Genomic DNA, 15,669 nt, shown 5'->3' with positions numbered 1-15,669 from the left:
AGAGTTGTCCGATATTTTTGTGTGAAACACACCTATTAAAGATAAATGAAATATAATGTTAAACAGAAAAATGAAAACAGCAGCAATCTGTACAAGAAAACATTTGCCTGTGTCCAATTTTTGGTTCATATGATTTATCTTAGGCTTACGAAACATTTCAAGTTCTGTACAAAATAAAATCAGTAACAATAAACAACATTTAAATATTAATTTTAAAATGTAATAATAAGCTGTTCTGTCAAACCACCAAGTAAACATTTACAGTCTAAGCAGTTTTGACTGATTGATTAAAATACTTCATTCTTGTTGCATGCTATAGTGTTGTTGCATTGGTCTGTACTTGTGACACCACTACAGGACAAACAACTCAGACTTGGAACTAAAATAAATAATAACTAGATAATTTACACATTACTAACAATTGTACAACATAATTTTAACGGAGTAATGGAGGGATATTTTGTTATAGCTGACACAAATTAGAGAAAGGTTGCAAATTCCCAGCTTTAAATATTTCTAAATTTTAAGATTGCTTTCCTTATTCTTGCTTAACTAATAAAGGAAAATACAATGTACAAATCAATATATATCATAAGTCCATTTTATTTTTTTCTGGCATATCAATAGCTTTATCAAATTAATTTGTGATCCCAATACTGACCAAGTATCCTGTTGATCGATGTGTACATGTATATACTTTTTTTTCATAAGATGTAAATATGACAATAAGAAGATGTGGCATGATTGCCAATGAGACAATCCTCCATCAGAGACAAAATGAGACGGACATTCACAACTATAGGTCACCGTACGATCTTCAACAAATTAAGTACACAATGTCATTTACTGGTGTTTGAATCGGTGTTTTGAACATTGCAATTATGAAAATTACATGCACATTTTATACTTTCAGTCGCCTGTGTAAATGAATGACGGTGCATATATTTTTCTTTTTACAAAAATATATTATTTTTCTTGATTTTTTATTGTAGAACCAGCTTAGGATAAGCTTATAATATGAAGATATGTAACTGATTGTATAATCTTCCCGACCTTTGAAGTTGTCGTCACATGTTAAGACGGAGTTACAGACGTTGTCCTGGCAACAGCGATGACACACTACATGGCCATGATCGACCATGCGCTTCCCAAATAGAACTCCTGCGCTATCTTTTCGACAAAGCTGTAAAATATTCAAATCAATGTTTACTAATAATGGACCCCAAATACATTTGTTACAATTTTATAAAATTCAAAACCATATCGTTTTAATAAAAGAAAAATTAAATATTTACTTCTCAAACATAATTAATTGATTATGCTCGTTTCTCAAAAACAGTTTTCTGTTTCTGTAGTTTTGATCTGGACGTTAATCGTTTACTGTATGATACCTTAATGAACTATGTGCTAACGATTAGCGTTGTTTTAAACAAATAAAACAAAAAAGGAATCGTTTAAATCTTAAAATTACATACAAATGGTTAAACCAGGTTATTAAGGGGGATATCAAACATATCAATATGTCCAGTGCATTGACGTATCAGTGCCATTAACAGGATACAACGTCGTACTTGTAGCTTCTGTGTTGTGTAATTATACATTTTCAAAAAGTCATCTACACGGACATTTATACCGACACCAATATCTACACTGATTTAACAATAGGAGGACCGTTTCAAAATTTCGAAAATATACTGAATGAACTGTAAAACTTTATTGGACTACTCAGCAGACGTGAAAAATATAAATTCTGCAATTGTTTTTAAATTATTCTTATCGGAATCTGAGGTGGATTTTTTACACATAACATCTGTATATAGTAAACGTTATCCTCTACTCGTTCTTTTGTCATTGTAAAGTTAAGAATAATATAATTTTAGGTATACTAAAACACGGCCGTCACTCGGCTAACCGAGAAATTGGTCGGTTAATCTATATTGAGTATGCGGCTTTATGGCCGGTTGGTCTGTTAAGAGTTAAACGCACAATTTAATGTTAAACTCGGTTAAATATACAGATTTTTGGCATATTATAAGACCCAAATCAAAAAAAGAAAAGTGTCTAACAAAATGATATCTATCATAGAACATTTTCCACCTGTAAAAACATTTCATAGCCTGCGCAGTTTTCAGTCTGCCTAAGGAAATGTCTGTACCAAGTAAGGAATATGACCGTTGTTTTCTATTTTATTAGTAAGACATGGTTCTAAACAATAAATTGACATTAGTAAGTTTTTTTTTCAATAAATATTTGTGTTGGGTGCTGATTAACTTTAATGTGCAACAAAAAGAATGTTTTATTTTCCTGGAAATCACAACAAATGCATAATATTAATTTTATTTTTCGAGTAATGATGTATTTCCATTGTAAGTTATGTAGCCGACTAGCAGTCCGCAAACGTGCTTGTTTTTGTATCGAGTGACCTTCAAGTTGGCGTAGAGAAAGGTTGATGTTGAAAGGTTTGTTCAAATTTGTATGCAATTATAAACATTTGATAAAAAAAATAAAAAGTGAAGACTAAATTTGTATATGTTACACATGGTATAATAATTTTAAATGTTTAATTTGAATTTTCCGCGATGTTTAATCACTACAAAGTAACTACCATTTTTTCTCTTCATGCTAAAATTAAAAAAAAAACATTTTACTTACTGATGTTTTGTTACATTACGAAGTTTATAAATCTAATTTATATACTGGTTACCAATGTAGATGACAAATTGGTTTCATTCATGACAATGAAACAGAATCCACATGATAAATGCGACCATTCTTGGATGAAATTAATATTACTTTAATATTACACTTTTTGAAACCATTTTTTTCAATTTTCAATTTCCATTGTTTAAATTTATGTTTCATTGTTCATGTGTTGTTTACGTATATTTTACCCACTCGTCTTGTGCCTACCCATTTGTTCCGACAACACCCAATATAGCAATCAAATTATACTTTTATTGCCGTTCATAACTCTTAACAGACCGAGTTTTATACATCCAACTCATTTACAGACCAGGTTTTTAATAAAAATTGATTTATGTCACCAAAATACAGATTTTCGTGTAGATTTTTTACATAATGATATTAATATTGTTTACAATCAAAATGCCTGTTTTTTTTCGATGTTCAAAATATTGCATGCAAGTAAATTCAACCAACTTGTCATTTTGTGTACATGTTGTGTGTGTAAAATGTGTATAAATTTATTGATGAGTAACCCTCCTTTTCATTTATAGATCGTTTATCGAAGCTAGAAAAAAAATTACACCGCTGGATTCAGTACACTGAATTGTTTTGCCAGACATGAATAGCATAATATAATAAGCAATGAAACATACTGACCTTGCAATGATTTTCTCGATAACACCTGATTAACAGACTTTAGCCAACCCGATTAACAGACCAATCGCCCATATAGCCGCATACTCAATATAGATTAACCGACCAATCTCTCGGTTAGCCGAGTGATGGCCGTGTAAAAGAACAGTGTTCCAATGTCCCCGCGTTGCATTCCTCTTTTAAGAAAAGATGATCAAATCGTTGAAAACTATATTTTGTTATGTACAGTATTTCAAATAAAAATTAAAAGAATAAAATTTAAAAGGAAGCTGTCATTTTTGGTTTATATAATTTATTACTTCAAACTGAATTTAATAATATAAGATTTATAGTTACTTTTCATTGAATTATTATGAAAAAGGCTACCTCCAGTTAAAATATGCCACTTCATGTTAATCATTTCAAAGGTCAAATGTCGACCAACCAAATGCAAAAGACCGAATGGTCATTAAATGAAACAGTATGAATTTTTAGCGAAGGTCAAAATCTAGAACGTTAAATTGACCTTTGACCTCCATTTCAAGGTCATATGTCTATGATGTCAAATCGAAAGATCCTATTAGGCGAGTGACAATTTTCAAAAAGACGCTTAATTAACGACTTTAATGCACCCACCTTACATACGGCTATATTGTATATTATTCGAAAGCTCATTACCTGTACTTTCATTTTTGCCCGGTCGTCAATAATTCGTACGGTGCAATTTTCGTTAAATCAAGGTCAAAGGTCTAAACTGGGCATTCCAAATGTTTGCTATAATTACACAAAATGCCATTTTCAGGTACTTGTATGGCATTGTATTCCCTAAAATTGATCTAAACCTTATAAAACAAATTACCATGATTTCAAATCAAGTGCAAACTCAAATGTTGATTGCGCTATATTAACAAAAATTGCATTTCTTGAAAAAACTTCCAAAAATGATAAAATTGCAATAAAATCTAAATGTTTTCTGAAATTTGAATATTTGTATGTCAAAAATAGAATAGATTTATTGTTTATGGACCGAGGGAATATTTTCATCATTTTAAACTGCAATTAATATGATGTAGGTCCAGATGCAGCCTTCTAATGAAGCTTTAAATTTGTAGTTGCCCCAAAAAACACCATCTGCAAATCGGGATCATTTAGCTATTTTTTTGCTAGATAATATTGCTAATATCGGCAGATAATGATCAACCATATTTAAAAAAGGTTATGGAAAAACTTTAAGGAACAAAAGAAGTATATTTGGTAAAAATTAGTTTCCCGATGTGGAAAGACATGTTACGAAAATTATGCTCGTTCAATGTTCGAAAGAAAACTGTCTGTACCATGCGCTTTTCAATATTAAATCCGGCAAATTCCTTTTAATGTTAACCCATTATAATATACTTTGTTAGTTGTTTTATTAAATATGACTGAAAATCAATTATTCAGATTAATTAAGATTGAATAACCTTCATGAACAACTGTAATCACCATACTGGTTTATGTATTGTTCACACAATTCGGTATAGTGTTTTAAGAAGATTTGTTTGTCTGTCTTACTTTTTCGCCATGGTCATGCTGTCATCTGTTTTTCTTCGACCATGGTTTGAGACTGCCTCCATATTATTTTATCCCTTCTTTCAATCAAAGAAAAGAAAACCATAAATTTCAAAGCTGAGCGAAAAAAGACAACTGAACTAAAAACTCAGATATTGATGCAAAACATAAGTTAGTAGAACAACATAAATTACCGAACTCCAAGTGAAATTTCAAAACAGAAAGTCTCTTATCACATATCAAAACCAAAAGCTGAAACACACCAAACGATTGGAAAACAGTTGTGATAGACCTCGTAGTTCTCTCTCCATCTCTATCTATCTTAATATGATATAGCGGAAATGTAGGAATCATCTTGTCCTTACGTCCTTTTTTCGTTTGTTCTTTCCATTCACATATCCATATGTTAGTCTCAAAATTGTAATGAGCAATATTCCTTCGACATTGCTTGGCAGAATTATTGAAGTTCAAAGTGCACATATGGAGGTTATACGTGAAGGGATTTGTTTCATAATAGACATATTCAAATAGCGCTAAAACAGTAATCGCTTTAAATTTACCAGAACATACCAGCTTTCAAGCTATTTATTAAGTTAATTCTAATCTTATTAAAATGTAGTTCTCTGATTTCGTTATTCTCATGCGATATATGAGCAGGCGAGTCGTGATTGATCTTAATTTTAGTCAGATTGTTTTATCCCATGTTTTTAACACTTATACATAACATTTTGTATGGTTTTTTTCATGTCAGCTTATATCACTTATTATTGTTGTGAGATCTTCGCACCATCAGAAACTTGAACCGAAAAATATGAAAATAAAGTAAGAAAATCGCAAAAAGTCGCTGTCGGATCAATAACAGAGGGCTCAGTGCACAATAAATATCCACGAACATAATTAAGATCAGATGACATAAAACCAATTAAAAAAACTGGATAAATTCAACCACATTATTCTTCATTTCTCACAATTGTATGGATATTTTAGAATAAAATAACTTCGTTTTAACCATATGTATTCTTAATATATGTGTACTATCTTTAATATGCCAATGATCAACCAATACCTAATAGATGATCTACTAAAATAGTAGATCGTGCTCTTTTTTTTAAATGCCTGAAATGAAAATATTATGTGGCAAATCTACATTGAAATGTTAATGCAAAATCATAGCCAATTAAATTTGAAATAAAAGTGGTTCAAATGCATTTATAATTTTGTTTCTATTAAGAAACTTTACTTGTAACATTTAGCTGAAGTAAACATCAACATTAACACTGCTGTGTTTGGTTAGAGGTTGCCTACTTTTACAAAAAGGTGATCAGTGCTGATTGGTATATTTGTGTTGTGACACCTACACAGTAACTTCGTCATTGATACTAATAGCTATAACTTATGTATTGTTGATGGGGATTGCCAGTTTTCCTTCCGAAGGTCGGTGGTTCCTTGGGCATTCCATGGGCCTAAACCATTTGAAACTGATCGCCGCAAAATACTTTAGAAGCCAAAAGTGCTAAACCGAAAATTGCGTCAAACACCAACAATCAATCAATCATCTTTCTATTAAAATGTATTTATATGTAAACTATTCAGGGAGTAAATTTGATTAATGGAAATGTATGTATTATTATTGCGAATTGCTAGATTTCCCAATTCAAAAATTAATGTAAGTAAATATAATTGCGAGGGTCTCAATTTATTTACAAGAAATTACGTAGTTGGATAGGATTAAATATATTGGCCAGGCATGAAGAACATTTCAGTGGCTAGCTTATAATATTTTTCACTTCCTCAGTCAATGCAAGATGCAGTATAAGCAACCAAGAAAACATACAACTATTGAAATATTGAATTATCAAAGTTTCGCTCCAAAACTTTTCCCTAAATGCACGAACTTTCTGTGTATTCTATCCTTTAAAAATTTTTGCACTTTTAAAATTTGTGTTTTTCAACATAATATCGGCTACATACAGATTGTTTTAACAAAGAACAGCTAAAAAGCTATTTTCTTGCAGATGGCGGTATTTTGGGCAACTGCATGGTTGTTATAATTGGCCGTTTCATTAACAAGAAGCGTAATTGCAGTAATTTAATGATGTCAAAAACATCCTTAGCACTAAATAAAATATGTTATTTGGTTTTATGGTGAATACCAGTTGAATCACAGACATAAAATTTGATTTTCATACATTGTTGTCATTTTCAATGGAATTTCTGGATAACAGTGCTATTTATTAAAAATCCGACATTAATATTTCAAAGTGCTTTTGATAAGTTACTATTAACATCTGTTCTACTAGATTTCCATATGTCCATACAAAATATCATTATTCAGAAGACAGAATATGCAAAAAAATGCTGACTTCTTGTAAAATTAGAAGTTGTCCGTCCTTGAACTTTCGTTGTGATTTGACAGAAACTGCACCATACGAATTTTTGACGACCGGGCAAAAAAGATAGTACAGATGATGTGCTTTCGAATGGTATATGATTTAGCCGTATGTTAGGTGGGTGCATTAAAAATAAAATTTTATGGTTAATGTCACTCGTCTATATGTCATTCACTTGTATGGTTTAGGAGTAATATTGATTTCAAATACATTAGGGAGAAAACTCCTATAAAGGGTGACCAAAACACTTTGACTTAAATAGGTTGAAGTTTCGCCTTATCGTAAACAATTATTTGGCAAAAACATCATATCATTTACCGTAACGGTTTCTTTTGAATAAAGATAACAAGCAAAACTCTAAATTTAAAACATGACCTTTGACAATGACCTCAATTTCCTCCAAAAGGACCAAGGACTTCATATAAAAAGACTTTAGGCCTCTATGACTCATGATGTATGAATATATTTAACATATCACCTATGTTAATTTTTCAAAGGACAATAACTCTCCTAAGATGTCATATGATCACTTCGGTTAAAATTAACCAAAACATTCGTAAGAGTAGACGAACAATTTGGTGAAAATAGTTTGTTGATATCTTTTTCATTTTTAGAGAAATAAAGATAACAAGAAAAAGGGGATGCGGGGAGATAACTCCTGTGAGAATAACTGTTCGGTTACACAGGATGAATGGGGAAATCCCCATTCCTGTACGACATCATTGGCCAAATATCCTTTCGATATGTCTCACTACAAACAAAAAAGCATCTCCGACGGCAGCAGAAAAAAAATAATCAGAACAAAAGCAAAAGGTGTTTCCGCTAAAAGGGAAAGAACTAATTAGTTTAATGTTTTATGAGTGTTTAAATCTCTCTGCTTCTTGAACACCTTGAGATGACCCCATCTCAAAAAGGTTTCCCGACGTCTGAGTCATATGAGTAAGCGTAAATAGTTATCAAAGGTACCAGGCTTATAATTTAATACGCTAGACGCGCATTCATCTTCATAAGACTCATCAGTGACGCTCAGATCAAAATACTTATAAGACCAAACAAGTACAAAGTTGAAGAGCATTTAGACCCAAAATTCCAAAAAAGTTGTGCCAAATACGGCTAAGGTAATCTATGCCTTGGATAAGAAAATCCTTAGTATTTCGAAAAATTCTTACTTTTGTAGACAGTAGTGTCAATAAATTTCGAACATTTTAATATGAGAACATATAACATGTCTTGGGCCCTTTATAGCTTGCTGTTCGGCGTGAGCCAAGGCTCCGTGGTGAAGACCGTACTTTGACCTATAATTGTTTACTTTTATAAATTTAGAAACTTCTGGCAAAAATACATTGCACTTTTGTTCCAAAAATGTCTGTCAGATGCGAAAATTTCAATCGTGTTCATATACTTCTTGTAGAAAAAAAACATAAGGTTGTTTTAAACGGTGGTTTAACAAATAAAGTGTTGAAGAAACTAATAGAATGAAAATCTTCACATGTTACAAATGAAATACAAATTTTAAAAAAGTAGTAAATTGTCACCTCTGGATAGGAGCATCCAACGTCATATTTAGTGATGTTATCTTTTGTCCTGTATTTTTGTGTAAAACAAACCTGAAAATAATGCATGGCCGTATAGCTTAAACAGGAGAGTTGCGAAATATAAACAAAGAGTTATAATTCCTCTATAATTGTAAATTCCAATTGTATGATTTCTTGTGAATGATAAATTATAATGTGTGATAGTTGATCTGAAAATACTGTTATAATTTACCTAGCAACTGTTAGCTTCCTGATTTACACAAGAAACATTATTTTGTTGTTTTATATCTACATCCATTTAATATTCAACAACTCGTGTTTCTTTTTTTTTCAGAAATATTCTCTTTACGGCAGTTTAAGGTTAAGATATTATCATAATGCTTTTGATGATGAGAGATGGCTATTAAACGTCGAGTGGCAAATTAAATGCATATTAATTAAGGACGAGAACATTTTGATGTGATATTTTTATGTAAAGCCTGCTTTGTACTAGAGTGACAGGCTGAGTCGGATTTTAATCGTGCTTGTTCACGTAGAAGACATGTCACTCAAACCGGACTTTTAATTCTAACTCCTAGCTGACCAGTCACTCAAACCGGACTTTCTATTCTAAACTTGAGCTGAACAGTCACTCAAACCGGACTAATTCTAACTCCGGGCGACCAGTCACTCAAACCGGACTCTTTAATTCTAACTCCGAGCTGACCAGTCGCTAAAACCGGACTCTTAATTTTAACTGCTAGCTAATCAGTCATTCAAACCGGACTTTCTATTTTAAACTTGAGCTGAACAGTCACTCAAACCCGACTAATTCTAACTCCGGGCGACCAGTCACTCAAACCGGACTCTTAATTCTAACTCCGAACTGACCAATCGCTGAAACCGGACTCTTAATTCTAACTCCGAGCTGACCAGTCACTCAAATCGGACTCGCAGCCGACCAGTCTTTGATCTTACTCCTAAATACTATATATATATAGTACTGCGTGTTTAGCGGAGAAGCAGTAAAACCAATTTTCACGTCTTAAGTTTGACCCGGCCGGGATTCGAACCCACGACCTCCCACACGCTACAGCGATACCACCGAGGCGATTAAGAAAAATATGCCAATTATTATTAGTAGATGTATTAACTATCTCAGGATGATAAAAAATTTGCTAGCAATGGACAAATAACTATCTATGCAGGGTGAGTTTACATCCGTTAGCCTTTCTCTATCTTGTACACTACACAGCTTATCAAAATGAAATTTTCCATTTAATTGAAATGGTCTTTTAAATAAATAAATTTGGATGTCACTGTGTTTCTTTTAAATGCAATTCTTTTTATTCTAAGCAATAAAACTTACATTATACACCAAAAATTGGACATTTAAAAAGGATTAAGGTCATTAAATAGTTGCTAGTTGTTAATATTTGCATTCGCTTGGAAATGAAGTATACAAGAAAGTGATTGGTATTCCAACGGGAACTAACTGTTTGTATTACATATTTGTTTCCGTATTGTTTTGAATCAAAACTCATGTCAAAGCTGTCTATAAATATATGATAGCAGTACAACTTTTCCTTTCCTGTTATTAATTTTCCTTTTCAGTGATTCACAGGCTCAGGAATATCCATCCTAAGTTCCTATTTAGTCCTTAGCTAAAATAGACCTCATAAACCGTATACATGATGCACATATACATTTGAACTTGCTCATACCAGACATGGTATGGGTAAATGAAAATGTGCGGAACCAGAATTACGTGTACACGAACGAACTAATGAACGGGTTAACTAACGAACAAACGCACGACCGACACCGTGAATACTGCATATCTCCAACTGTCGCTTACAAGGGCGAAAGATTATACACTGTAAATGGTGAAAAATTTTTGGTTTATATATTGACAATGATTTAAATTGGATTGAAAAAATAAATAAGATTTCTTTTGTTATATCAAATAGATTTAACTTATTGTAAAAAATAAGGAAATGTTTACCCTACATATACGTATCAATTATTTTATTCTTCCCTTTTTAGTTATTGTTGCACTATTTGGGTTATATGTAATAAAAATGGAAAGGATAATTGATTGATTGTTGGTTGGTTGCTTAACGTCCAGTGGCTAATAGTTTATGCATGTTCAGGACGAGAACTAATTAACAATAAATACAACAGGAAGGTCTAGTAACAGAGGCGGTCCGAGATGTTGGTTGGGGAAATTTAGACTGCCACTGGAAAATGAAGGTAAATTGGATCGGAAAAGAAATTTTGCCTTGTAACAGGCCACCTACGCAACCCTCAGAGAGCTGGTGCAAGGGTTCTTAACGTACAGAGAGCGTGGCGCTCTCTCTACACGAAGCATTGGATTTAACATCCCCATCCTGACCGGACGTGGGTGCATACTTGTACATCCCGCACAGACAAACGGACGCCACACGTTGGCAAGTTTTTTCTGCTGATCGGAAGAAGACCTTTAGTGACCATATTTCTATTTCCCAGTCACCCTTGTGGGCTGGAAAGGAAAATCTTGCTAAACTAATCTAGAAATCTGCAAGCGTAATGGTAGAAGCTTACGTAATGGCATCATCTACTTTACTGTGAAATGCTGTTTACTAGTATAAATTGGTAAAGTATTGAAATGCGAATTCAGTGTCAGAAGACTATACTTGTTTGAATGACATGTTTTCTAATAATTAATTAATAGGACAAATCTAATTATGATAATAATCAAAACTATCAAAACTATAATTTACGTTTAGCTGATGATAAACAGTTTCATTTAGCAAAAACCAAAAACAAATTTCTTAAAGAAAAATGCTCAATTGTAAATAAATAAAAGACATAGTTTGATTCTCTATAAAAAGACGGAGTATATTACGTAAATATTTCAATAGCCTTTAATGTTCACGCAGACATGTTTAGCCCTGCCACTTCTGTGTATGCCAATCCCAAGTCGGGGACCTGTAATTCAGTGGTTGTCATTTACATGTATAACTATAATATATCATATTTGATTTGCGTTTGTTGTTTCATACATACATCAGGCCGTTGGTTTTCTCATTTGAATTGTTTTACAATTTGTTATGTTTGGGCATTTTATAATTTGCTATGCGGTAAGGGTTTTGCTCATTGTTGAAAGCTGTCGACGACGGACCTTAAGTGGCTAACCTTTTACGTTTTTTGGTCACTGTTGAATAGTTGCCTCAATGGCAATCATACCACATCTTATTTTAAAAAGAATTATTCTGTCTTACTGTTTTTTATTTATTTGGAAAGGTTTACTTTTATTCCATGATCTCATATAAAACAGATCCTTTCAAAACAACACGCGCCGGATTCTTTGAAACAACAATCCTATGAGCCGTTATCGTTTCTTCAGTGTATTTACAAACACGTGGTCTACATGGTCACCTGCTATAAATAATATGTCGATTCCTGACTGCTGTTCTAAAGTAATTTTTACCACTTTAATAGTACATTCCGTAGCATCTTTGTAAAACGTTTGGAATAACTCTGGACTTATCCTTATTTTATCATTCTGAAATGCCACTGCTTCTTTGAATGCTGTATAATTTATTGAATTAGTCAGTGTGTCACCTGTAAATTCTTCATATGCATCGTACCATTTAGGAGGAACTCGAACAGTTACTACTTTGTCTGCCTCGAAATATCTCATTTTCTTTTCAAAATTATGAAAAAACTCAGAATAGTCCAATAGATGATACTGTCTTAAATACGTCAAAACGTCCCCTCCAAATAAGCGCGTTAAAAATCTAAAGAACTCTTGTTTTGCGCTTTCCTTTGTATTGAAAATTGTCTCGAGGATATTTGTTTTCTTTTCCTTAACTTCTACAACAGTCAGGTTGATAGCTTCACCTGAAACGGAAAGAGAGAAAACGATGTAAACTGTTGAATGATGCTTATTTATTATGTATGCCAAAATTTTTTTATCTAGTTTTTAAACACAGTAAAAATCACCATTAATAGCTATTATTGTATTTGGCAAAACTTTTTAGGAATTTTTGGTCCTCAATGCTCTGCAACTTCGTACTTTATTTGGCCTTTTTAACTTTTTTGATTCGAGCGTCACTGATGAGTCTTTTGTAGACGAAACATGCGTCTGGCGCAAATACCAAATTTCAATCCTGGTATCTATGATGAGTTTATTTACAACCCTTTGAATGCCAAAAAATGTGTATAAGAAACTAAATTCACAAAAATACCGAACTCCGAGGAAAATTAGAAATGAAAAGTCCCTAATCAAATGGCAAAATCAAAAGCCCAAACACATCAAACGAATGGATAACAACTGGCATATTCCTGACTTGGGACAGGCATTTTCTTATGTAGAAAATGGTGGATTAAACCTGGTTTTATAGCTAGCTAAACCTCTCACTTGTATGACAGTGGCATAAAATTCCATTATATTGACAACAATGTGTGAACAAAACAAACAGGCATAGAAGAGAGGCGAAAGATACCAAAAGATAATCAAACTGCTAAGTCGAAAACGAACTGACAATTTCAGTGGGGAAAAAATTGAGTAACGACCAAAAGGACAGACAAAAGTATACAAAAGTATATGTGTAGTCACATTTATTTAATCATTGCATAGAACTGATCAGTGTCCGCAAAACACTTACAAATAAGGGCGCGACAACAGCAACTGAATACATTTTTTTAGCAAGCGTAGTAACATACTTACCTCCTAAATGTACTACTAAAGACCTGTAGAATTTTGGCAGTGGCGCTATCTGTTCTTCGCCAAATGTAGATGGTGAACATGTAAATGTCCGATGATACATTAGCTCAGCTTCGGGACCGTGTACAAGAGTTAACTGATAATGTTTGATACCAGCCTGTAATATATTTACATCGACATTAAAATTACATTGACATTTATCATTATACAAGCTCCCCGAAAGTTCCTGTTTTGATTCACATGTCTATCTTAGGTAGCACTCCACAATTAGAAAACAAAATGAAAATTAACCACAAAATGTTTAAACATCTTCTATTCCTGGCTTTCTAATACATTAAGCCAACTGTTTGTGTCAACCATGCGTATATGTATGTAATCAGTATCTTCATAGATTTGATTTTCAAAAGTTAAAATGGTGAAATTTAATTCCTTTTTTGTGTATCCATGGCAACATTCTGCATTTTGCATTTATTTACCACAAAACATTGTAAAAAGGGGCATGAAAATGTAACAAAATCACCCTAAAAATTTGTTTTAACCTGGAATTTTAATGCCTTTGAGTAATACCTTTTCTGAAACTGTTGACCCTTATCTACAAAAGAAATCAAATAAAACATTGGTGATTTCGCCTCATCATTTTGTAAAATTTAATCACAAAGTTCGTGCAACAAAAAGTTGAAAAAAAAACAACATTACAATAATTGCCGGACCAATGGGTATGAAAGTACGGACTGTCATACAGAAAACAGCCCATAATACATACATTACACAATCTTGATGTTCCTATAAACCACTATGAAGTCTACTTAAATTTTTAGCTATCCAAAAATGCGAAAGGGCCAAAATGCGAAACTACACACCTAACTGGGGTGTGCTACCTTATGACCATACGATACAGTGGAGGTAATGACGTTGCTAACATAAACTTTTTTTTTCGCGACGTCAAACTGCAACATATCGGGGAAAAGATGCATTTTTCGAGTGATTTTAATCATTACCTTGAAAACGAGTACATGGACCCCTCTTTTTTAAAATGATATTTTAATAAATATTGTATTAGGATTATTTAATCCACTTTTTGTGAAACCGATATTTTTTTGTTTTAATTAGATAAATATATAGCAAAAAATGCAGGGTTTTTTCTTAAATCTTGAAAATTTAATAAAAATGAATTATTTCCAAGGAATTGTTTTAAAAACTTTTGTAAAGAAGATATCCGAAATCGTTTTACAAAATCCGCATGTGTTAATATTTTTAAACAAAACAGTGTAATATGTCTATCAAAAGTTTCCAAGAAACCGAAATTTTAGGTAAATGTCTAAGTTTCGACGCCGTTCTCTAAATTTAGCACATGAAGGTATATTTTTGATTACATATTTGAATTGACCTGGTGAAAAATAGTTTGTATGCAAATTTTCGTCAAATAATCACAATGGGATCGAAACTGTATCGTATGCCCTAAGCCATCAGGAGTCCAATCTCCGGCGCAGAGCTCACATCCGTTCCGTACTTACTTCCAATCACTACACTTAATATGAATTACGTTAGCATAAATTAACGCAAATTATGTTCACAGGCATGCTAAAAATCAGAGATGACGATCTCTTACTTAGTTTACAACTGTAACTAAGGACACACAAAGACAATAATGAATGAAAATTAATCTACTTGCAATAAAAAAATCTACTTCTCATAGGCCTAATAATTGAACAACTGTCGGTATAAAACTAGCCATCACGCGTTATAAAGAACATCGCACATCGCCGAACGGACCATCGCACTTCAACACAACAACGCACTTAAGCGTGACCTTCGCACATCAGCGTCCCAATTGGACTTCCGAGTCAAACATATATATTTTCTATTGAATATTTATAGTGCCTGATAAAAAAGGAAAAATATACTTTACTTCCATTCATTTGTTCTCATCGCTTCGTTTAAGAAATGTGAAGGGATTTACAAATAGTTTCGTGTATCTTTCGTATAAACAAAACCTTATTTTATGACGGTTTACTGTCATCAAAAATTTTATATACTGCACTTACGTGTAGGTGATCATACAAAATCTGAAATCATTCCGTAAAATAAATATTTCGTTGTAAGGGCTTTTAGTAATTTCAAAAGTTAGAACATAGCTTTTAAAATACATTCAATAAATACCTTTATAGCGGTGGTGTTCATAAGCTGG

General features: G+C 32.6%; 1 protein-coding gene across 1 annotated transcript; it reads right to left on the bottom strand.

Annotated features, from left to right (window-relative positions):
* Positions 1-12,062: 12,062 nt before the first annotated feature.
* On the bottom strand, positions 12,063-15,666 carry LOC127736732 (uncharacterized). The gene is made up of 3 exons (XM_052247315.1): positions 15,642-15,666; positions 13,485-13,638; positions 12,063-12,655 (listed from the first exon to the last, which is right to left on the bottom strand). The coding sequence occupies exons 1-3, from the start codon at positions 15,660-15,662 to the stop codon at positions 12,144-12,146; spliced, it is 687 nt and encodes a 228-aa protein (XP_052103275.1). The 5' UTR covers positions 15,663-15,666; the 3' UTR covers positions 12,063-12,143.
* Between the last annotated feature and the right edge of the window lie 3 nt (positions 15,667-15,669).

This window comes from Mytilus californianus, unplaced genomic scaffold (assembly GCF_021869535.1).
Source record: "Mytilus californianus isolate M0D057914Y unplaced genomic scaffold, xbMytCali1.0.p SCAF_36, whole genome shotgun sequence".
NCBI classification, from domain to species: Eukaryota; Metazoa; Mollusca; class Bivalvia; order Mytilida; family Mytilidae; genus Mytilus; species Mytilus californianus.
The sequence above is the reverse complement of the archived record's forward strand: the minus strand, read 5'-3'. Positions and strand labels throughout refer to the sequence as shown.

What these genes read in the sequence shown, in the direction of transcription:
- LOC127736732 (XM_052247315.1), bottom strand. Translation starts at nt 15,662, where the DNA reads ATGAACACCACCGCTATAAAG. An exon ending in TGAACACCACCGCTATAAAG is followed by an intron (nt 13,639 to 15,641) that starts GTATTTATTGAA and finishes AATATATTACAG; the next exon opens with GCTGGTATCAAACATTATCA. An exon ending in TTTAGTAGTACATTTAGGAG is followed by an intron (nt 12,656 to 13,484) that starts GTAAGTATGTTA and finishes TTTCCGTTTCAG; the next exon opens with GTGAAGCTATCAACCTGACT.